Source organism: Archocentrus centrarchus, chromosome 6, assembly GCF_007364275.1.
Source record: "Archocentrus centrarchus isolate MPI-CPG fArcCen1 chromosome 6, fArcCen1, whole genome shotgun sequence".
Taxonomy (NCBI): domain Eukaryota; kingdom Metazoa; phylum Chordata; class Actinopteri; order Cichliformes; family Cichlidae; genus Archocentrus; species Archocentrus centrarchus.
In genome coordinates this window covers 34,395,061-34,418,932 of record NC_044351.1, presented here as the reverse complement: position 1 = coordinate 34,418,932, position 23,872 = coordinate 34,395,061, and the positions used below count along the sequence as shown (strand labels likewise).

The 23,872-nt window shown below is 41.3% G+C and overlaps 3 protein-coding genes across 3 annotated transcripts; all 3 read right to left on the bottom strand.

Annotated features, from left to right (window-relative positions):
- Nucleotides 1-742: 742 nt before the first annotated feature.
- Nucleotides 743-3,853, bottom strand: LOC115782209 (C-C motif chemokine 5-like). Its single transcript, XM_030732278.1, has 3 exons — nucleotides 3,726-3,853; nucleotides 1,230-1,350; nucleotides 743-1,082 (listed from the first exon to the last, which is right to left on the bottom strand). Exons 1-3 carry the CDS (start codon nucleotides 3,787-3,789, stop codon nucleotides 1,001-1,003), a joined length of 267 nt encoding a protein of 88 aa, XP_030588138.1. The 5' UTR covers nucleotides 3,790-3,853; the 3' UTR covers nucleotides 743-1,000.
- Nucleotides 3,854-9,285: 5,432 nt separating this feature from the next.
- Nucleotides 9,286-12,229, bottom strand: LOC115782273 (C-C motif chemokine 4-like). Its single transcript, XM_030732366.1, has 3 exons — nucleotides 12,090-12,229; nucleotides 10,408-10,531; nucleotides 9,286-10,294 (listed from the first exon to the last, which is right to left on the bottom strand). Exons 1-3 carry the CDS (start codon nucleotides 12,157-12,159, stop codon nucleotides 10,213-10,215), a joined length of 276 nt encoding a protein of 91 aa, XP_030588226.1. The 5' UTR covers nucleotides 12,160-12,229; the 3' UTR covers nucleotides 9,286-10,212.
- Nucleotides 12,230-15,177: 2,948 nt separating this feature from the next.
- Nucleotides 15,178-15,700, bottom strand: LOC115781185 (C-C motif chemokine 3-like 1). The gene is made up of 3 exons (XM_030730685.1): nucleotides 15,637-15,700; nucleotides 15,425-15,551; nucleotides 15,178-15,288 (listed from the first exon to the last, which is right to left on the bottom strand). The coding sequence occupies exons 1-3, from the start codon at nucleotides 15,698-15,700 to the stop codon at nucleotides 15,192-15,194; spliced, it is 288 nt and encodes a 95-aa protein (XP_030586545.1). The 3' UTR covers nucleotides 15,178-15,191.
- Between the last annotated feature and the right edge of the window lie 8,172 nt (nucleotides 15,701-23,872).

Sequence of the window (23,872 nt, the reverse complement as noted above, 5' to 3'; positions counted from 1 at the left end):
TGTTTTGCTGAATACCTGGGCCACATCTCTGAGCTGCACTGGAGTCGTGGTTACACCAGAATCCCGCCTGATAGGTCAAAGCAGTGTTTCGGGGTCATGGCAGGTGGGCTGTAAACAACCTGGGGAGAAAGTCCAGCCAGTGTTGGGTCATAATTTTAATTTTCCACCTGAAACCCAGTCACACACTGCCAGCTGTTTATCTGAAGTGTGCTAAAAATACTCACCTGTCCTCAACGTGCCCCTTACTTTACGACAAATCTGACAGACATAGTAAATAATGGATCCGCCTCCAATTAAAAGGCCTTTGTCACACAAAGCAACTCTAAGAAAACTAAAAATAATCAAAGTCACTCACAAGGTGGTTAATTGAGTGGGTTTTGCTGCAACATCAGGCAACAGGAAGTTTCAGGGACTCGACATCGCTCTGATGCTTTTGTTTGTGTTGGTCTGTTTATTATCTGGATAACTCAGAAATTTGTGAACAGATGTTGATGAAAATCTTGGAGTTGTTGGGAGTGGTCCCGGGAATAACTGATTACATGTTGGTGTTGATTCGGATCACGATTTAGCAAAAGGATTCTTTATGATTGTGAGATTGAGACAATATTCACATATTTGCATCTAACCTGTGAGGATGAGTCAGAATCCTCTAAAATGAATCGGGTGGATTTAAATGTTAACACACGTTTAAAGTCGACCACAGCATGAAAACACTTTCACATCCACTGTCAGAGTCGTTGAGTTTTGTGAAATAAAACTTTAATGAAGAATGAAGCGAAGCCATACAGAGTGATATATAAATGCTTTGGATACACTGTAGCTACACGGCATAGTAAAAGCAACTGATAAAATGATTTGATACATGTTATAAATGCAGCTGATCCAAAAGTCTGAGAACACGTCTAACGTGCATCGCTTCAAGTTTATAAAGCAAAGTTATGGAGCGACTGATGCATTCAGCTTGTGGCGTTCGTCAGGGTCACAGCAGATTGCTGATGTGTTAATTGTGGCGTTTGACAAATTCTCCCATTGCCCACTGCTCAGTCTGTCTCACACAGAAATCCCCTTTGGGTGTCTTGACCCTGCAGAAAAATCTGAATCATTATTTTGGTCTCATGTTCACAGATTTTACTGTTACCAGAAGAGTCCCAGCTTCAGTGTGCAGGATAAAACATTGCTGTGATAAATATTAGTTATTGTATCAAAGACACAGTGAAATGCAAACTTACACAAATGCAGGTGTGGAGCATTTGATGTGAGTTTTCTCGATGGAGAAGATTTGTGCCTTCGGGATCCTTTTGTCAAAGAATCTGAAGCAGCATTGGTCAGGTCCTGATTTCACTGCATGAGCTGTGGAAGGAAAACAGGCTTTTCAGTGTCACGTCTTCTTTGTCCAACCACACAAATTATTTCCCATGTTTTAAATGTTTAAGGCCCATCAGGCAACAAGAACACCGTTTGTTATATCTAAACAAAACTTACAGTTTGAAGGGTCGTAGTTTAAGCCTCAGAGCAAAATTACTAAACGAAGGTGAAACCCAGTTTAAGGAAGAAACCCGTCTCTTCCTTAAACTGTGGCCGTGTTTTGTGTACATACAGCCTGCGTACTGCATCCCTTCGTACACTTTGGCCTTAAGTGACTTTTGACACAGCTGAGTTTTCTTACAAAACTGATTAATGTGGGTCTAGGCAAAACATTAAAGTCATGAAGTTATTTAATAAAGATCATTTGTAGTTCTAAACATATTTCAGCTGTTTTAACTTTTTGTCTCTGCAAAGAATTTATTCTCTCTTACAGCCTCGATTACAACTACATGCAAATGACCAATTATACAAATTAGGTGATGACATCATATAGCGACTTCTAGACATTTAGGACAGCCAATAGCTACTTTCCTTACTGTGGAGTTGGTAACAGTCCAGCATCAGTCTGAACATAAATGAGTTTGAGCCTCGCTCTGGAAAAACACAGAAAAACTGAACTGCTGCTGCTAACAGCACATCTTCATCCTTTCAGTCCAGTTGAACTAATAAACTGGCTCATGAAAACATTTTTATATACATTAGTATTTTTATTTGAACAAATCACAGGCCTTTGAATTACTCAGAGGCTAAAGAGGCACCGCTACAGTAAGGTAGCTAACTTAGCTGGCTTTTAGGCAGTTTTGTGTTACATGTTTTTTTTTTTTTTTTAATGATTTAAGATTTTGATGTTTTTTTATTTATTTGAAAAAACATTGTAGATTCAGGGAGCTGGTACAAACTGGTTGAATTACGGTATTTTAGCTAGCGCTACTTTTAAGTTAGCATGTACGGTTTTTTTAGGGCAAAGAAAAATGAAGCAAAATCAAATCAGATTTTTAAACTTAAAAGTAAGTTTGAGTTTTTGTGCCTCTCAAAATCAGATTCACTGCACAAATAACCAACATGTCAGTCATTATGGCAGAGGTGTCAAACTCAGTCACAGAACGGGCCAAACAGCATTAACCTTTAGTAAAACTGAAAATACTTTAATCAGCAATATGAATTTGAATGGTGAGAATAAAGGAACTTTCTCCTCAGCACATTAAAAAATATAAAATTATATTTTTCTTCAAAAATAACATCAGGGGAAATGAGCCGACTTCCAGCTGATGAAAAGCTGCACATTTTTCAGGTAAAAACTGTGATGTGACATCAGCAAGAAGTCCAGAAACCAGAAACAAGTTATTTTGTTTTCTCTCTTATTCCATTTCTTTCCTTTATGAACCACTTTTTTTCCCTGCATGTGGCAGTCAGGGAACAGAGACACACGAGTTTACCGAACAGGTGCTCTGCCTCCACCTGTTTTCAAAGTTCACTTATAGTGAACTGATCAATGTGTCATTGATGTGGGAATAATTCCTCTTAGGGGAAAATAAAGATCTCTGAATTAAACTGAATTGAATTGGCAACGCGGGAAAATGGGTTAGTGCACAGGTCCTGCTGCAGGTGCTGCAGTGCATAGTGGGATTTGTAGTATAAGTGGTGGGAGTGCTATTTACCGGCGTGCCATTAATAACAGGCATATTAAATTATATCTCGGGCGAATATTGAGTTTGACACCTGTGCATTATAATACACCCCGAATAAGCAGAGCATTTAGACTCCTTTCATATATTAACAGTCTGTATTAATGTATTGCATTACGTTTTAATTATTGTTATTACCATATTATCTCTATGTTATTAATCTGAGAGGTTAAACTATATATTTGTGAACTTTTAATATTTTAAAAGTCAGTTTTAGCAAAGGCTTCTTTAACCCTGTAACACCAACTGTATTATATTTGATACATATTTGATTTTTTGAGACTTTTTTTCCTGAAAAATATGAATAAATTGCACAAAAATGCCAAATGTAACAAAAAAATAGAAATCTCATATATCAGTTTTTATATATGATATTTCTGTTTTTTTTTAGTTACATTTGACATTTTTGTGCATTATTTAATTTCTTTCTCTATACAGGTATATATATATATATATATATATATATATATATATATATATATATATATATATATATATATATATATTTTTTTTTTTTTTTAAACCTATTTTATTCAATCACTTGCAATAAATTTTTTTTTTTACATCTTTACAAGTTTTTTTTGTTTTTGATTTAAACAGTAAAACAGAGAAAAATGATGAATTTAATGCTCCCAGTAGAATCTCCCTCCAGTCTGGAGCAGAAAGCAGACTTACGTGAGGCGTCGCAGCAGTAAACAGCCAGCAGCACGAGCAGCAGTCCCGCCGTGATGCTCTTCATAGTGACTTTGCTGCAGACCTGATGATGCTGATGCTACAGATGATGTCTGAAGTGATCTGTCCGAGCCCCCCAATTTAAAGTCTGCTCGCTCGTTCTCATCTGCATATTGAAAGCAATTCTAAGAAAACTGGAAAAATGATCAACAACAGTCAGAATGTGGTTAATAGAGTGGTTTTTGCTGCAGCATCAGGCAACAGGAAGTTTCAGGGACTCGGTATGATTGTCTGATTATCTGATAAACACCAAACAAACCATTCGGTGTTCTAATGCATGCATGCATTTTCTTTACATCACACACACTCATATTAGTAGGTCAGGTTGTAAATATCAAGGTATTATTTGATGGGGAATTCAGTTAACAAGGATTTTTTTTTGGTGGTTTATGGTTTATTCAGTCATCATGTTTCCTCCATGAACGCTCTGAAGGCCTGAGGAAGAACCACCAGCAGCACATGCATCATCTGCTGATGTGTGTACACTGGTGTGTTTGAAAAAGTACATTTGTATTACCAACACATTAAATACAGCCAATCATCTCTTTTAGGCTCAGCACCTGTTGATCAGTGAGGCAGAGAGGAGGCTGCAGCAGGCCAGCAACAAATGCAACTAATAGTTGTTTGAAGTGAAAGTTACTGACGTGTGAGTAAAGTTACACACAGGCTGTTCTGCCATTGTTTGCTGTGGGGAAGGACGGAAAAGGTTTGAGAACCGCTGGGTTGAAGCAACAAAAGCCCTCTAGTTAAGATTAGGCATGATTGTGTTCTGTTAAATACAAAAATGACACATCATTAAATGTGCTGACATTTAACCAAAGCCACAGTCTGTCCCTGACCTTCACCGAGGAGCCACAACAAAAGATTTGAAATGCTGAGGCTCTGGACGCCCACCCTGAGACTGGGTCTGGGGTTTCTTCGTGTTAAAAAAAGAGCAGCTTTTTCTCTAAGAAGATAAAGAAAATATATGATTTGCATTCCTTTGAACAAATACAGAAGAAATATGATTTCCCTAAACATCACTTTTTAAGATACCTTCAAGTTTAAGACTTCATAACCAAAAAAGTACTTTCAAAGCTTCTTCTCCTCGGCCACGTCTCATTTTTATAACATGTTGAATTGATCTGAGCATCCATGACATCCACAGTGTAGCACAGATGTGGCAAAAATAAACCTGGTGCAGACATCAGTGAAGTAAACAAACAACACAACTGCAATTTAAATTTAAATTTCAGCACTGTGTGAAAATCTCTCCCAGTAAAAGTCACCAGATGAATCATCAACTTTCAGCTCTGTCTGAAGTGTGAGACCTCAACAGGACACAAAACACAGTGTGATTGATCGTGTCCCAAAAATATCTGCTATAGGACAGACCTTTCACTTTCATTCATAAATAACAACAGAATGCTCTGTAAGATCCAAACATCACTACGCACAATATAAGATACATTATAGTGCCAAAAGTATTCACTCATCTGCCTTCACACATGAACCCGAGAAACATCCCAGGCTTAGTTATGTTTATTCATAAAGCACATTTAAAAACAACAGCAGCTGACCAAAGTGCTGTACATTTAAAATAAATAAAATAACATCAAACATAAGATAAGAAGACACTTAAGACAGGAAACAGAAAATGATAAAACATAATTAAAAGAAAACAATATCAATAAAGTATCCAGGACTCATTCTGATTTAAAAGCCAAAGAATAAAAACGGGTTTTAAAGCTGAGAGGTCCTGATATGAAGGGGTTTGAATTCAGATCCTCATATCCTAGACCTCCACAGGCACTGCTCTTGATTTCAGGCAATCCTTAGTTACTCTTTTCAATCCTTATTTTGATTTTAGTTTGAATTGCTGGAACTGTGTGTGCTTGTTATATAAAACAGATACTGCTTTGTCTCAGCAACAGATCTGCTCAGCGGGCCGTGGATTATTTTGGATGTGAAGAGACAGACACTCACTCAGACACTGCAGACTCAGAAGGACACTAAACCATTACAACAAAGTGTTCTTCGACCAAGACAAGGACAGAAACACAGGAAGAGCCCCAGCAACAAAGACCGGGTTTGAGCTGGAAAAGGACTCATGGTGAAGACCTCGTCTCATAAGCAAACTGACCTGAAACTGAGGATGGATAAGCTAGCAAAGATGGCTGACAGGAAAACAGTGAGGAGGAGGAAGTCAGACCTTCCATCTCAAACACAGGAGCTGAAATCTGTCAGAAAAGGAAAACTTAAACAAATAATTAAACGGAAAAACTTCCATAACTTATGGAAGATGAATTGTGTGCAAGAAGTTAAAAAAAAAATGTTCTTAACTCAAATTAAATTAAATTAAATTACACTGCCTGCAGGTTCAATATGTAAAAACCTGCTACAATTCAGCCAAGTGAAGGGAAGGATGTAACGAATGCTTACTTAGCAGAGATGACAAAAGCGGTGTGATAGAAAATTCGTTTTTCATACACAAAGCCTTGAAAGCCTTTTCCATCATGCAGACCTTTACTGTTCACCCATTTTCAGCCTGTTCTTACACAGTCTAATGTATTCAGTGCAGACAACCAGCCCTTCAACCCTAAAAAAAAGAAAGGTCCGACTAAAAGGACTTCTGGTCAATCTGCTCAGAGTCAGGATGAAGTGAACAGTGTCCTCCAATGTGATATAACGTCCATTTTTGTAAAGCATCAATGACTGTGATCCTCCACAAAGATAAATGTGTTGATGTGGTGACGTCTGGTTGTTCAGAGTATTCATCAGAGCCTCTGAGCATGTAAAAGAACTGAGTGCAGACAGATTGTACTTGATCGAGTGGCCTCCAAAGTGAACTTGTTGTCTTCTCATGAGTCCAGATTGAGGTTATGAGAAAGCAAAGTCTCTGTTACAGGAACACTATGGAGATGAATTTAAAATTGGCTCTGCTTATATGAAGAAAGGCCTGCTGTTAAAGCTGAGGACTCAAAGCCATTTCAAGTATTGAAGCCAGTAATGGGGCTGTTAGTGTTCTCTCAGTTAGAGAGCACAGATATATTATACTGAATATTAAAAGCAGAAGAACAAACATCTTATTACAAACAATGAGTCACGAGACATTTGTCCCAACTTATCTTATGTTGGGTCTAAATGTTTCAGGAATGGATGCAAACTATTTTATACACTTACCCCCCAAAACGTGACCACCCAGGGTTGAGACCAGAAAGCAGGGTTGCAGCTCTGCAGCTTGTCTCATCCTGTCATTCCCACAGAGACTGTGTGTGCTCCCAGACATAACAAAACAAGCCAAAGACCAGCAGAAAACAATTAAAGCATAAAAATTATTAATAATAATAACGTGATCTATGCTCCTTTCAAGAAACCCAGTGATGCTTTACAAAGAACAGAAATAAACAAAAAGGCTACAGATTAAAGTCCTTGTTGAACATGTGAGTTTCTTATGAAAAGAGTCCAGTGATGGATGCTGCGAAGCTCAGAAGGGAGAGAGTGTCAGAGGGTGGGGGCTGCCACACTGAAGGCCCTGCCCCCAAAGGTGTGGAGGTGGGTGGGTGGGTGGGTGGGTGGGTGTGAGGGACAGAGAGCAGACCTGCGGCTGAGGACCGAAGTGTCCAAATAATAAGGAGCCATTGATGGATTTATTAGTAAGAATCTTGTAAGTGATGTGTGACTTAATGGGAGCCAGTGGAGGTTTATAAGGGCGGGGGTGATACTGTATGTTGAGCTTAGTGTCTGTTAGAAGCTTGGCAGCTGAGTTCTGGACATACTGAAGCCTGACCTGGATCTCCGCTAAGGGTCTCTGCTGCAGTCGGAGAGTGATGGGGAAGAGACGTTCATCAGGTGGAAAAAGGCTGCTTTGGTGGCAGATTTGAACTTGCTGTGAACTTCTGGTGATGGTGAGATGGAGGAATCCTCTCTGTCAGTGAGCAGATCTCCAACCTTCTGGAGTCCAACTCTGGAGCCCACAGCCCAGACCTGTTTTATTACTGTTGAGTTTGAGTGTTGGGTTAAATGACTGCCCCTCCCTGAGCCTGGTTCTGCTGGAGGTTTCTTCATGTTAAAGGGAGTTTTTCCTTCACACTGTTGCTTGTCATAGACCCAGGACCATGACAAGCAACAGTGGGAAGGAAAAACTCCCTTTAACAGGATATTTGTGTAGTTGTTTCCATTTGTGATCCCTGGTTTGTTTAGTGTTTATTCCTCTTCGTGTCTTCTTTGGTGGATTTGTTCTTCTTAGTTGTTGGTTATTGATTTTATTTTTTCATTCATTGTTGATATTGTTTCATGTGTTTTTTCTTCAAGTAAACTTAGTTCCCAGTGGCCTTCAAGTTTAGTTCTCCCTCTGTGAGTCTTTCCAGTATAAACTTCCTTCCCTCCGTCTTCCTGCCTCCCTGTGTTAGTCTGTGCTCTGTTTCCATGTCAGTTATTTCCTGTTTTATTTTGGCAGTCCTTTGTATCGTGTGCTTGTGTTCAGTTTTGCTTCCCCTGGTCTCGTTAGTGTGCTCAGTTTACCTGTTCCACTCTCCTCTCGTTACCTTGTATGTATATATTGTCTCAGGTTTCCTCTGTTTTTTGTCACATCGTCCCTCGACCCAGCAGTGTGTCCCCCAGTTTCGTGTTTCCCCGAGTCTCCTAATTCTCGGAGTATTCTCCTTGTAATTCCTCTCCAGGTTATGAGAAAGTAAACAATAAAGCTGTGTTTTACTGTGGTCCACATCCTGCCTGCCACGCTGCCGTAGCGTGACCGTCACCGTGTTTGCTCATAGAGAGAAACCCAACAATCAAAACAACCCCGTTTTGATTGTTGGGTTTCTCTCTAATTATTGAACGGCCGTTATCTTACGGTGTAAAGTGCCTTGAGGTGATGGCTGTTATGATTAAGCACTATAAATAAAATTGAAGTGAAGTGAATCCTACCTCACGTCATTCTCGAGTTATCGCATTCAAAAGATTTTCAAAAAAACTTGACCCTTGACCTGTGGGCTAGGTGTCACTGGTTCATGTAAATTTGGTATGAATGGTAGTCTTGCTGTAATATTGTTACAAATCAAACATACCAAAAACAATAGAGCATTCACCCCTGTGGGGTGGCTACAATAGCAGCATCTAACATGGTTTTCTCTTTAAAAACCTCGATGTGTTATCCACTCCTCCTCCTCCCACATGGAAAATCCAGACTCCATGAATATGAAAATAATTCCTTAAAAATGTAACTTGTGGTTAAAAACCAAAGTCTGTTGTGTGTTTCTGCCACGCACACTTTCAGTTTTCACACTGTGTTTGTATCAGAAACTTTTTGTGCAGATAAACAAAAGTGAAAGTTTCCACTTTAAGATAATCGATTTGTAAAAAGTCGTCTTAGGTCTCATCGTGCACGTTCACCTGTTGTTACACTGTTATAACCAGCACTCCAAAAAGCCGATCACAGCATGAAAACACACTTTTACATCCACTGTCAGAGTCGCTGAGTTTTGTGAAATCAAACTTTAATGAAGAATGAAGCGAAGCCATACAGAGTGATATATAAATGCTTTGGATACATTGTAGCTACACAGCACAGTGAAAGCAAATGATAAAATTATTTGATACATGTTATATATACAGCTGGATCCAGAAGTCTGAAAACACGTCTACTATGGGCACTAATTTCATCCAAACCTGGAAATAATCTGAAAGTCTGACGAATCAAAAAAACTTAAATTAATTTTAATGGTCACAGTTGGAGATTAATGCTGGGAAATAAGGCTGTAATCAGATGAATAGCAGCGAGTGAGACCACAGTGGATCAACCCTCAGAGACGTGTTTTCCTGATCTGGAGATGAACACCTGAGCTGACTGAGCTGCACCCTGACTGAGAGGAAGCAGCTCTCCGTTCTTCAGAGATGTTCTCCAACATACTGAATTCAGACTGCAGCAGGATAACGAGGCTGAAAACAAACCTCGAAGCTTTGAGGAACTGCTCGAAGCACAAAGAACGCCTGGAGGTGCTGACTGTTGTGGACTTTCCTCCACAGTCATCATCATCATCAGGTTCTTTAGGACATTTTCACATCATGTTGGGATCACCTGGTTTTAGGGGGTATTAAATTATGAGAGTGCGCTCAGACCGGCCTGGATCAGATGGTGACATTTCTGTGCCCGCCATTTTTTATGATGGTGAGGACTCGAACACAGAAACATGAGACTGCATCAGGAGGACTTATTGAACTGTAGCAGGAAATTATGAAGCCGATATAGTGATTTTTTTTTTCTGATGAGCAAAAAAATATTAAATTAAAAAAAAAAAAAAGCAAAGCGATCTAAATTTGTGCTCTTACATCAGTGACAGGACTAAACAGGTAAACTGAAGTATGAAGAGGTAAAAACTTCAGCGACACTTCTGGTTTACAGAGAGCGACGGATGCGTTGGGTCAGAGGTCACGGTGGATTCCTCGGGTGTTAATTGTGGCGTTTGACAAATTCTTCCATTGCCCACTCCTCAGACTGTCGCACACAGTAATCCCCTCTGGGTGTCTTGATCCTGCAGAAAAGTCGGCATCATTATTTTGGTCTCATGTTCACAGATTTTCAGTGTGCAGGAAAATGCATTACGTTGGTAAATATGAGTGATCATATAAAAAGAGACAAACTTACACAAATGCCTCTGACAAACATTTGCTGTGAGTTTTTTTGATGGAGAGGACGTGCGGCTTCGGGATCCTTTTGTCAAAGAATTTGAAACAGCAATGATCCGGCGGCACTAAACCCATCCCCGAGGCTGTGAGAGGACACACAGGGATCAGTGCTGTCGTACTGACATCTACATCCAACAAATGCTTCCCCATGTTTAAATCATTTAGGCTCAGACAGCAGGCAACAAATACAGTTATAGCTAAATAAAACATACAGTTATGTCTTCATGTCAGATAATTAAAGAAAGATCTGAGAGGTAAAACCTCATTTAAGGAGGAAAAACTGGCTCAAACGTGCACTAAAAACAGCGCACATAAGACAGGATTTGCTGGTTTTCACTCCTGTGCAGAAACTACACAGGAGTGAAAACATATAAAGAATTTAAAGTTTTTCCAGATCTCCAGCTGTTTGGATCACAGGAAAGTAAAATTCTGGATGTGCACAGTGTGAAAACTGCAGTGAGACACTGATTTTCCTGCTGAAGCCAGCACAGGAAAATATACAGAACTTAAAGTATTTCATGAGACACTAAAATACTGTAGTTTTGTGGGTCCGCTGAGATGGATAAATATAAGATGCACGTGTGCTGACAGCAGATGTAGTTGCTGAAAGTGCAAATATCTTCCTGAATCACCTGCTTTGATACATTCAGAGGTGTTATCGTATCGCTCAGCGTCGGTCAGAAACGAGAGTTTGAGCGTCGCTCTGGAAAAAACGCAGCGAAAAACTGAACAGCTGCTGCTGACAGCTTCCTTCATCCTTTTAGTCCAACTGAACTAATTAACTGAGTCATGAAAAAAAATTATGTACATTTAAGTACTTGGAATAAGGCTGAAGAGGAACTGCTACCCTAGGATAGCAGTACATACCACACCGGGCCTTTAGCGGCAGTTTAGGATTTAAGATTTAGATGTTTTTATTTATGTGGAAGAACAATTTGCATTTGGCATGATGGTACAAACTGATTATATTTATTTTACACTGCCTGTACACACGTGAAAAAATATGCAAATATTTTAGGGCAGAGAAAAAAGCTGCACACCTTTCTTTGGGTTTTTTAAAGTTAAAGAAAGGTGATTGCATCTTTGCACCTCTCAAAATCACTGATACATCACAAAAAAAACCCCAAAATATTTCTTATGACAAGTTTAAATGTTTAAAATAATTCATATTTTGAATGTGTGAAAACCGGCACACCCGGGAAAACTCTTCAAACAAGTAAGAGGAGAACTTAAGATAAAGATTTGTATTATTTTAATAAATGTTAATTCTCATTATTGCTGCATCATGAATCTGAAAGATTAAACTGTAACTTATGAAATCATCACTTTTTAAAATATTCTTCTGAAGGTAGTTCAGCTCAAGCAGTCTTTCATAATCCTCATCCATCCATCCATCCATCCATCATCATCCATCCATCCATCCATCATCCATCCATCCATCATCCATCCATCATCCATCCATCCATCATCCAGGCATTTCCTGCAGCTAATCTGTGGCTGAGGTCATGAGGCAGGTTTTTTTTTTTCTAATCTTACAGTTTGTTTTTGTTTAAATCAGTAAAATAGAGAAAAATGCAGAATTTAATGCTCACAGTAGAATCTCCCTCCAGTCTGGAGCAGAAAGCAGGCGCACAGACTTACGTGAGGCGTCGCAGCAGTGAACAGCGAGCAGCACGAGCAGCAGTCCCACCGTGATGCTCAGAGTCTTCATGGTGCCTTGGCTGCAGACCTGATGATGCTGATGCTACAGATTAAATCTGAAGTGCTCTGTCCTTAATTAGCTCAGCTTAAGACTGTTCACAGGTTCTCATTTGCATATTTAAAGCAGTTCTAAGAAAGCTGGAAAAATGATCAACACCACCACCCATGGTTAATAGAGTGGGTTTAGCTGCAACATGAGGCAACAGGAAGTTTGAGGGGATCACCGCTGCTCTGATTATCTGATAAACAAGGTCAGACAAACCGCTCGATGTTCTACAGTTATTACGATGTACACATGCATTGTCTTTACATCACAGACTCATGCTCTTTCCCCCATTAAACTGCTCCTGTCATTTCATACTTGCTACCAGTCATCCTGACTCATCGCTTTCTGCACACCTTCCCTTTATTCAGGTTTGAGTGAAGCATTTAAATCACATGCTAATGTGTTTATCTGACTTCAGACCGTTTGCTGCACACAAAATATAAAAACTTTCTGAGCTGCACTGAGTTATAGTTGGACCACAATGTCACCTGTTATTTCAAAGCAACAAAAGCTCTCTCGTTAAGGTTAGGCATGATTGTGGTGTCTTTAATACAAAAATGACACAGTATTAAATGTGCTGATATTTAACCAAAATGTCAGCCCCCCCGTTGGCTTTGAGGGTTTCATTGTGTTCACAATTCACAAGTTTCCCCTGCCCTTTGACCCTTTAGCCTGGATTGACTGCAGATGACCTTGGCCTGCATTCAGGTTCTTCCTCTGTGGTTCATTGTGAAAAGATCATAGTTTGGATTCAAATAGACCCTTCCACTATGTTACCGTGTTTGAGGCTTCTCCATTTTCTGGGTCACTGGGGTCATGTTTGGGCTCAGGTTGCTGCTGGTGGATATTTTCTTGGAACACTTAGTGCATTTAAACACCACAGCCTACCTCAGTATTGGTGCTGACCATGTCCATCCTGATGGCTGCTTATAGCAGGATAAGACCACACGTCACAAAGCTCTAATCATCTCAAACAGTCACCGCGTCTCAGTCCTGCGGAGCACCTTTGGTGTGTGGTGGAACGAGAGATTCTCATCAACATGCAGGCAACAAATCTGCAGCAGCTGTGTGATGCTGTCCTGCCAACATGGACCAAACTCTGAGGAGTTTTCAGCCCCTTCTTGAATCTGTGACACAAATAACTGAGGAAGTTCTGAAGGCAAAGGGGGTTCAAATTATGTGTAATGAAGTTTTAATTTTAATCTTTAGATTACTGGTACGCAGCACAGTGTTTCATGTCAGGTATTAGTGTCTTATTTTGAATTTTACAGACATGGTGTCTAAGCAGATACGTCCTCTGAGAGGAAGCTTGGAGTCATTTTTGACTGGGATATGTCCTTCAGTGCTCATATTAAACAAATATGTAGGACTGCTTTTCTGAAGGGCAACAAGCAGGTCCTGGATTCAGATCCACCATCTGGCCTTTCTGTGTGGAGTTTGCATGTTCTCCCCATGACTGCATGGGTTCTCCTCAGGTTCTCCAGTTTCCTCCCACAGTCCATAGACATACAGTCAGTGAGGTTAGGCCCCTCTTCTGTGGAACCAGCTCCCAGCTTGGATTCAGGAGACAGACACCCTCTCTATTTTTAAGATTAGGCTTAAAACCTTCCTTTATGATCAAGCTTATAGTTAGGGCTGGATCAGGTGACCCTGAACCCTCTGTCTGTGATATATGGAATTTTTAATTTACATAACAGTAACATTTTCTTTTGTAAGTGACCTAGATTGGGGTGGTGGGTGTTGTTGTTGCCCAGCTGCTTGCCGTAAATCTGGTAACTGGTGAGCTGCATGCTGCACCACAGCGCTGCAGCCTTTCTCGATGCTATCAGCGCAGATCGAGGTCTGGCTGACGTCGGGGTGGTGGGCACACAAACAGAAACAACTGATGACTTCAGATCAGTAGACTTTAATACGGAAACAAGTACGAGAGCTAAAACCTCACAGATGTTATCACGGTGACAGATCAGCTTGTGGTGTAACGATGTTCCGATAAACGCCGAGGGAACCGGTGCAGGTCTGTTCACTTTAAATGCCCCGACATACTTTCTTATGTATTTATAAATTTCAGAACAGAATAACTGAGAATTATGCATGCGTCACGGCAGACAGTAAAAATGGAATATTACACTTCAATAAGAGGTCATGAGGTCTGCGGCAGCACTGCAGAAGTCTCTGCTGGGATCTTTTAATCTTTCCCAGCTGTTTTTAACTCAGCAGTTTTACATCTTTTATTTGATAACGAAACTAAAAACACTTCAGTGTGTAAAACTTAATGTTTTTTAATCTAAAATACTGCTGAAATATCCTGAGAAAATTCTGTGTTCATTGATTCAGAAGTACCATTTTACTTTGCTCCTCCAGGGGGCGCCAGTTTTGATCATCCTTTGATGCAGCCGAGGAGTTTCGTCTCACTGACATCACCGGCTGTGGGAGGAGCTATGGCATCAAATTCGCTAATGATTGACAGATGACCCCTCAGATCCTCTCCTCCGTGGATGAGTCCAGTTCCTGCTGCTCACTCAAACCTGATGAAACGTGGGTTTGTTTCCTGAACGCACCAATCAGAGATGGTCGCGCTGGCTGAGCGGATGTTTCACGTTTTGTTGTTTCTCAGATTATTATCTCTGAATAATTTATATTTTCACAGATTCAAACTTCTTCAAATGAAAACAGGAGACTGAAAACCGCTGGCTTAACCTTTTAAAACTTTTATAGAGCTTTTTCAAAGTTTCCACATAAAAGCAGCAAAATAAAACGCACTATTGTATTAATTTCCTTTCATCACACTTTCAATCACAGTTTTTTTCCTGCACTAAAAACTGCATCTAACCACCATCTGATCATTCACCTACACATCTCAGAGAACTCACATGTAGTTATTTTTAAGCCAGTTTTATTAAGATACAAAGATGAAGCTGAGCCTTCAGGCCTGAAAAAAACAGGCAATAATAAATTGAAGTATTATAAAATAATACAATAAAAGCTCTTCGTGGCAGCTAGCTGCTGCCTTCAGTGTTGTGGAGCCGATAGAGGTCCTGAGCCCACTTGAAGGTCTGACTGTAGCAGATCTGTCTTCCTTTGACAGTGTGGACTCTGCAAAGCACACAAACAGCATTTTATTCACTCTGCTTTGATTGGATTTCCTCAGGCCTGCCTAGAGGTCACATATCCTGATTCATCCATCTTTCATGATCCGTTCCATTTAAAAATCTCTAAAGTGCAAACTTACATGAATGCCTTCTTCGGGCAGGAGCTGTGCGTCTGGGCGACGGAGGACACAAACTTCAACGGTGTGGCGCTCGTTTTAAAGCTGAAGCAGCAGGTTTGAGGAGCTGTGCTGAACTTCACACCTTTAGCTGTGAGGAAGGAAAAAGACTGAAGTTAGTGTCAATACGTCAGTTATGAGTCTTTGAACAAATGCACTGAGAAACAAACACTCACGGATGGCGTCACAGCAGCAGAGTGTGAGGAGCAGCAGTCCCAGAGAGAAGCAGAGAGTCTTCATGATGCTGTCAGTGCAGAGATGATGATGATGATGATGATGATGTTCTTCGCCTCGCTTGTCTGTGATTTGGACCAGCTCTGCATCCAATATAAATTCTGTCCTTTATGGAACTTAAATGTCGGTGATGTCAGCCTTTCCATCCAAAATTAATTCAGAAATCCCCGACACCTCCTCGTCTTTCCCCTGCGAAACACACTGCTCGTGTGACTGGGGAAGGAAGTCACAGCGATGGGACATTTGACAGATTACAATCAGCAGAAAAGGGAAGAGTCTAATCTGAGAGGTTATCTCTGCTGTGAAATGGTTATCTCCAGTTTTCAGGTTCATTTAGACTTTTTTATTAGCAGTGGGAAACTGATCACAATCACATCTGACATTTTCTCTGGGGTTTTCACTAAATTACTTGTTTTAACATTTTCCTGAGCAGATGGGGAAAAAATAAATAAGCTGTTTCTGTTTCTGTGGCTCCAAACAAATGAAAGCTATGAGTTATGCTATCCTCATCACACTCAGTCAGCAGGCACTGAACATGCTAAAAACTGAAACTCTGTAAGCAAATGAAGCCCTTCATCCATTTAAATCACAGCGGGACCAGAGCTAGGACTCTTCATTCAATATGTCCGAATCCCGAGAATGGACAGCATCTGATTTTTGGACCTGCTTCAAACAGATTATTCCACAGAAATCACGAGAAGAAACAAACAAGCAGCAGGAAATGATTATTTGAGCCTCTGCTGAATTTACTCACACAGAAGTGAACAGTCTCTAATTGTTATGGTAGTTTTATTTTAAAGGAGAGAGAAAATCAGCCAGAGAGCCAGAAAAAACACACACAGACATAAACGTTATGAATTGATTTGCCTGTCATTGAGGGAAGTAAGTATTTGATCCCCGAGCAAAACATGGCGGAGTACTTGCTGGAGAAACCCTTGTTGGTGAGCACAGCAGTGAGACCTGTTTGCAGACATCTCAGGAGGAATTTTGGATCATTCATCTTTACAGAAACTCTCCAAATCCTTCAGGTTTCTTGGCTGCTGCTTGGAAACTCGAAGCTTCAGCTCCCCACCACAGATTTTCAGTAGGACTGAGGTCTGGAGACTGAGGCCACTCCACAACCTTAATGTGCTTCTTCGTTAGCCGCTCCTTTGTTGCCTTATATGTTTTAGGTCATTGTCATGCAGGGAGAACCGACCATCCATCTTCAATGTTCTGGCTGAGGGAAGGAGGTTCTCCTCCGAGACTTTACAGCAGCTTTGTACTAAACCGTGCTGAACTGTGCTGAACTGTGCTGAACTGCACTGAACTGTACTGAACTGTGCTGAACTGTACTGAACTGTGCTGAACTGTACTGAACTGTACTGAACTGTACTGAACTGCACTGAACTGTACTGAACTGCACTGAACTGCACCTTTAGCAGAAAAACAGCCCCAGTGTTGGACTGTGGGGATGCTGTTCTTTGGGGTCTCAACAGCAGGTCTATGTTGAAGCCAACGAGCTTGATTTTGGTTTCATCTGACCACAGCACAGTGATGGAGGAGAGGCTGGAAGTGAAGAAGCTGATTCTGTGGACAGGTGTGCTTTATACATATCTCAGAGTAATTGATTGATTGATCGATCAATTGATTGATTGATTGATTGATCGGTCGGTCGGTCGGTTTTATTTTTCTGGATTTCTGGCTCTGATATTCTGTCTCTCTCCTTTAAAATGAAACTACCATGAAAATCAGAGTCTGTTCATTTCTTTGTTAGTCAGCAAACTTAGAAACTCTGCAGGGGATCCAGTGATTATTTCCCCACTGTGGGTAGGTGGGTGCATTCAGCAGTGTGGCAGCCAGAAACCAACCAAAGTCAACTTACAGTGAAATCACAAGTGAAATTAACACTCGTGTCGTGTGCAGGCACAGACCACAGACTGTACAAAGAGGAAAATAGACACCACTTGTGAAGCCTCCCTTTCTTGATTTTAACATATTCGACACCTCCATATCAACGTGTCAGTTTTCTCCTACACAGAAGCGATTGTATTAGGATATGAAGGCGGGGTGCTAAGTTATCACCTACGCCCAATTAGTGCAACATGTTTTGTAGGTTTTTGTGTGTGAAGACAGAAGAACAAACTGTCCTGGTCCTCGGCTGGTGGCCCAGTAGTTCTGTTTTTGTTATATCTTTGCTTGTGTCTATTAGTTATTGGTATTTAGTTCTGGATTCCCTCCGTATGTCGGCCTCCTTTGTCAAGTCCTCTGCGTGGTCTTGTTTATATTTCACGAGGTTTCTTCCTGTTTTATTTTGCCCTCTTCTGTGTGTGTTGTGTTTAGTATTGCTTCCCTTTGTCTCATTAGTCTAAGTCTGTTCACCTGGTCTACCCGGATGTTTCCACTCTCTCCTCGTTACTTCATGTTTACGTATTGTCTGTGTTTCCCTTGGCCTTCGTTGCATCGTTGGTTTTCCTCCAGCAGTCTGCTCTCAGTCAGTCAGTCAGTCAGTCAGTCAGTCGGCCAGCCCTATCCAGCTCAGCTGAACTAAGTTCCATCTGTAGTCCTTCATTTTGGGTCCTACCCCCATCACCTACACAGCAAACCTTGACACAAACCAATCTGGGCACTTGTAGTGATGACAAGTTACAGGATTTATACAACAAACAAGTCATCCATCCATCCATCCATCCATCCATCCATCCATCCATCCATCCATCCATCCATCCATCCATCCTTTTTCTTCTGCTTATCCGGGGCTGGGTTGCAGCAGCCTAAACAGAGAAGCCCAGGCCTCCTTCTCCCCAGCTACCCCCTTCAGCTTATCTGGGGGAGAGGGACCCCAAGGCATTTCCAGGCCAGCCAAGAGATATAATCTCCCCAGCATGTCCTGGGTCTACCACAGGGCCTCTTCACGGTGGGACATGCCTGGAACACCTCACCCAAGAGGTGGCCAGGAGGCATCCTAATCAGATGCCCGAGCCACCTCAACTGGCTCCTATCGATGTGGAGGAGCAGCGGCTCTACTCTGAGCCCCTTCCAAATAGCTGTGCTCCTCACCCTGTCTCTAAGGGAGAGGCCAGCCACCCTTCAGAGGAAGCTCATTTTTGCCGCTTTTATTTGCGATCTCACTCTTTCGGTCAAAGCTCGTGACCATAGGTGAGGATAGGGACGTGGATTGACCGGTAAATCGACAGCTTCGCTTTCACACTCAGCTTCCTCTTCACCATGACAGACCAGTGCAGCATCCACATCACTGCAGACTCAGCCCCGATCAGTCTGTCGATCTCCCGCTCCCTTCTCCCACCACTTGTGAACAAGAGTCAGAGATACTTAAACTCCTCCACCTGGGGCAGTAACTCGTGCCTGAGCCGGAGTGGGCACTCTACTCTTTTTCCAGCTGAGGACCATGGCCTCCATGAATCGCCACCTTGAAGGGTTTGTGTGTCCCAGTGATCCCAGGAGCTGTGTTTTCCAGGGGCTTGTCTCCCTGGTCCTGGGTGAGGGCCAGACAAAGAACGATTCCATAGACCCTGATGGAAGAGTCATCAAGGGAACTGTTTACCCTGCCCGGGACAGGGTTACCAGGGCCCCACCCTGGAGCCAGGCCTGGGGAGGAAGCTCAAGGGTGAGGAGATTTTATGAAATAACCATGTAAAACAGGCTGAGCAACCATGCTTTTATGGTTCAGATGTCAAAAGGTGTTTTTCAGTTACTTGAATTTGCTGAGGAGAAGCCTGGATAACAGCCTGAGTCCACATTCAGCTGTCAGTCAAAGCCCATAATAAAAATATCTTTATGCCCTTCTGAATGCTAAATGGGATAGTTATGTAAGCATTCACTTTATGTACAGTTGTTATGAAGAAAGAAGAGAAGCCAAAATGTTTGCTGTACTTTAAACGTTATCATTTCTGCTGTAATGTTATTTATTTTCATATGGAAGTCTGTGGGGTCTGACTCACAAGGCCAGCCTTATGTGGTTATTAAAGGCACTGCAGTCTGCAGCACTGGCTTCATGTTGAGTAGTCTCCCTGCAGAACAGCGAGCCATGAACGAGGCTTCAGAGGCCTGATCTCTGTCTCCTGGAAGCTGAATATACTGTAAATGTGCATTAAACTGTCCAGGTCCTTTTTTAACTAACAAAAATATTTAGTAAGAAAGTAACGAAATATTTAGTTTCATTTTAGTTTCAACTTTTATAGCAGATCTGGCAAAAGCACCATTGTAGTGTCAGTTCCTCTGCTGCCTGCAGAAATTCATAGACAGAGAAGTTTAAAGGTTTAATCACTGAGTGCTTTGGTATACTAGCCTTTTTAAAAGAGTCACTCTAACCAGTCTGACTGCTTTTTAAAAATTTTTTGGTTCATGCATAGAAAGCCAAAGTTTTTGGTTTCGTTTCTAAAAAAAAAAACGTCTTTATTCCACGAGCTTTATAAAGAAAGAATCAAAAGTTTCCTCCAGCGTGAACTACGTTACAAGAACAGCATGACTCAGTTCTCATCTTCATGCAAATCACTGTGGTGCAGCCCGAACCGATGGAGATGTCACAATGATGTTCACGAGATCTTATCACGGCTGCTTTTAGATGTGTGCAAAAACCCAGGTTTACAAATGCACCAGTAACCTATTTACGTGCCTTTTATGCATGTTTGCACTTTCACAGCAAGGCCTAAGAAACACGTGTTACGCTTAAACACATGCATGTGACACTGAAGTCTGAAAAAGAAAAATGACTTTTAATTAAATCATAATCATTTTAATCATCTCCATCAGCAGGTTTAAATTACTGTGTCCCCTGTTTGCAGCAGAGGGTCGTCTTTGGTTTGTTCTTTGAGATCACAGATCGCTGCATCACTTGTGCTAACTGGAAAAAAGAAAAAGGATTCTCAGAGTGACTCCAGCTGCTGAAAAGTGGAGCATGGCTGAGTAAAGTTACTCCAATGCAGTGACACACACATCCAAAAATACATCTGAAAGTGTAAATGTAGTGGGTGTTCCCCATTCTGAAAGTCTGGGTGTGTGTTTTCTTCCCCTGGAAAACAAGCTTCTAAAGATAGGGTAATAAAGGGTAATTCTGCTAAAAGATTTATATCTAAATGTGGAAAGTACAACAAGTTCAACAAGAGTTTTGCATATTAAACACGCACTGTGACAGCCTGTGACAGAGATGGTGACCCTGTACTGTCTTTAACATCGCTGCAGCAGAGGCACCGTCAGTGAATGAGTAATTACATGATCATTACTGTTGAATGAGCCGATACAGACCCTCAACACACCCCCCCTTTTTCCTCTCATCCCTGTGATGAGCTCGAGGAGCAGATGTAAATAAAATGACTTCAACATGTTGGTAGCTGGACAGAAGGAGAGCGAGCACACATGTAACATTTTTTAAGTGGCAGGTCATTTCAAATGAAGCTTTTTAAACAGCTCAGCAAATATCAGCAAACTCACAAAATGTGTCTGTGAGCTGAATGTGTAATTGTTGTGTTTCCCGGGGAGGAAAATCATGAGGAGAGGAGAGGAGATCTTACAGGTTATGAGCTGAATTATTTTAAAGGGTTTGTTTTAAGCAGATATTAATACATGATGTGTTCCTGAATTATGTTTTTGTGAAAAGTCTTGCAAAACAAAGTGAAGGACACTAATTTTGTATAATTGAAAGGTTGCATGAAAACGCTGCAGTCTGCAGTTGGTTTGTGGGACTGCTGTGCAGTTTTTGCTGCACTGCTTTGGCGTTCACGGTCACTGCTGGGTCACAGACATCGTTTTACATTGAAGGCGATGATGCTGATTGGATGTGAGCCGGTGAATAGTTGTTGCTCATGTCTTGATGAATTCAGCTGAGTCCAGCAGCTGTTTCTACTCAGCTGATCACAGCCTGCACACAAAGATAAGTTCATAAAATGTGACTTATTTCTTGGTTATTCTTTTTCCCACGCTGCACTGCTTCAGTCTCAGGGTCCACATCCCACTTTAACCAGACGGCCTGGTTAAACCGACAGCAGGTTTAAGATAGTGAAGGTTTATGCACACAAAACACACAGAAACCGCAAATTTCCCATTTATTAATTTTTTGGTGCAAAAACAACAAAAAAACAAAAAAGCAAAAAAAAAAAAAAACAGATTTTCAGCTGATTTCTTCTTTTTCGTTCTCACTGAGTCACTTTTGCTCGGTGCGCTTCTACCTTCACCTTTTGACCTTAACACAGTGTCAGCACAAAAAGAACAAAATGTAACAAATATGCAAAGAAAGACAAACGTTTGACAGAACTTTGATACAATTTGGTGTTTAGTTGAATAATTTTATTTTACTTTAATTTCATCCTATGACCAATAATAATTACGTTTGTCACATCTAATGACTGATATGCAGAATTTCAGCATTAATATCTTCATCCTGCAGGTTGCTGAATGCTTGGTGAACATATTTGAGTTCGAGCTTCAGCTGAGGTTTTCCTCCATGTGTCTGAGGAGCTGATTCTGGGTTATCTTTTTCTTTTGGTCTCATCTTTCTGTGTCAGAGTCCTCCGCCGCGCTCTCGTGTCTGCCCTCACGTTTAGCGAGTGCGTGCCACAATAGGTGTTGTGCCAAAAAGTTGCAACACCGGCATCATTGTTGTTTCCTCGACTCGTTAGATTTGTGCCGTGTGCATCTGCTTTGGTTACTTCATCTTTTTACCTTCTTTTTTGTCCTGTTAGTTTTGCTGTGTGGTTGTGTCTGTGCTGTCCTGTTGTCCAGTCCCTCATCAGCCCTCTGTGGATAAATGCTCCTCTTGTCACAGCATCAGTTCAGCTTCCTGTTCTTCCCTCTGTTTTTGGATTAGTGTTTATTGTTATTTTGGACTTCCTGTCCAGCTCACCTTTGAAGCTTTTCTACTATTGCATCATCCATTAGATTAAAACGAAAAAACAAAATCTTTGATAGAAGGAGAAGTTAAAAAAAAAACCTTAATGCAGCTTCAAACTATTTCTGTTCCTCCTGTCTTCACGCTCGGTGTCAGACCCCTGAGTTTATGCTGCGGACATCGGGGACAGAGGAGGACATTTGTAACAGTCCAACACACTACGTTCAGAAATTTAATTTACAAAAACATAAATTGCTTAAAAGTGTATCTACGGTGACGTCAGGGGAATGGCTGCAACTCGCTGTGTATGGTTGGAATCGTGCGCTGAGATGAGTGTGCGTGGACTGTCTACAAAGTGCAACAATGGAAAAAATGACAGTACAAACACACAGTTAAGGCAGTGTCACCAAAATCACTTCACACATCCTCCTGTTGGTTATTACAGCGTTATTTGAGATAAAATCAGGGAAAATATTCACTTCACTGTTACACTGCAGAAACGAGCTTCCTCTGAAGGATGGCCGACCTCTCCTTTAGAGATTAGTGGGGACTCAGAGCCGCCACTCCTCCACATCAAAAGGAGTCAGCTGAGGTGGTTCAGACATCTGATTAGGACGCCTCCTGGGCCAGGTGTGAGGTGAGGTCTGGGCCACTGCCCCTGGAACCCAGTCCCGGATAAGCGGTAGAAAATGGATGGACGTTATGCGGGGTCATCAAAGTGACTGCACCCACGTACAGGAAGGAGACTGGGGAAAAAAAATTTTTTTTTAAATCCACTGATTTTAAAAAACAAAAAAAAAACTGAACAGAAATAGAAAATTTGTTTAGCAACTGCAACCAGATTAGATTATTATCATCTTAACAAGATCCATCTTCAGCATTTGCTGCTTAAACCTACGGGGTCAAGTGGAATTTGGCAGGTGGAGGAACCCCGAGTTCTGGTGTAGCAGGGCAGTGTGGGGAAAAGGCTCCATTAGAAATAAGTCACATCATCTCTACTGAGAGCTCCAGTGGATTTTCTCTGTGGACAGGCTGCGGTCAGCTGCTCTGAGGTTTACTGCTCTTTGTGGCCAAATAAATTCTGCAGTAAATAAGCAGATGAGAGCTCTTTCAGTGCCGGGTTCCTGTTCATGTTAACCTGCACCTACTGTCCAGTATAACCTTTGAACAACATGGAAGTGTTACCTTTGAGTTCGTTTTAAAAGAAATGTCTCTATATGAAATAAGCAGATACCTTCAGCAGCACATGTGCAGAGCCACGGTGCAATTAAAATCTGACATGAATCTGGAGATGTAAGCTTTAAACTTCCAGTTTATTGCATTTCTCTGGGTGAGCGGTCCTCACCTTTGAAAGT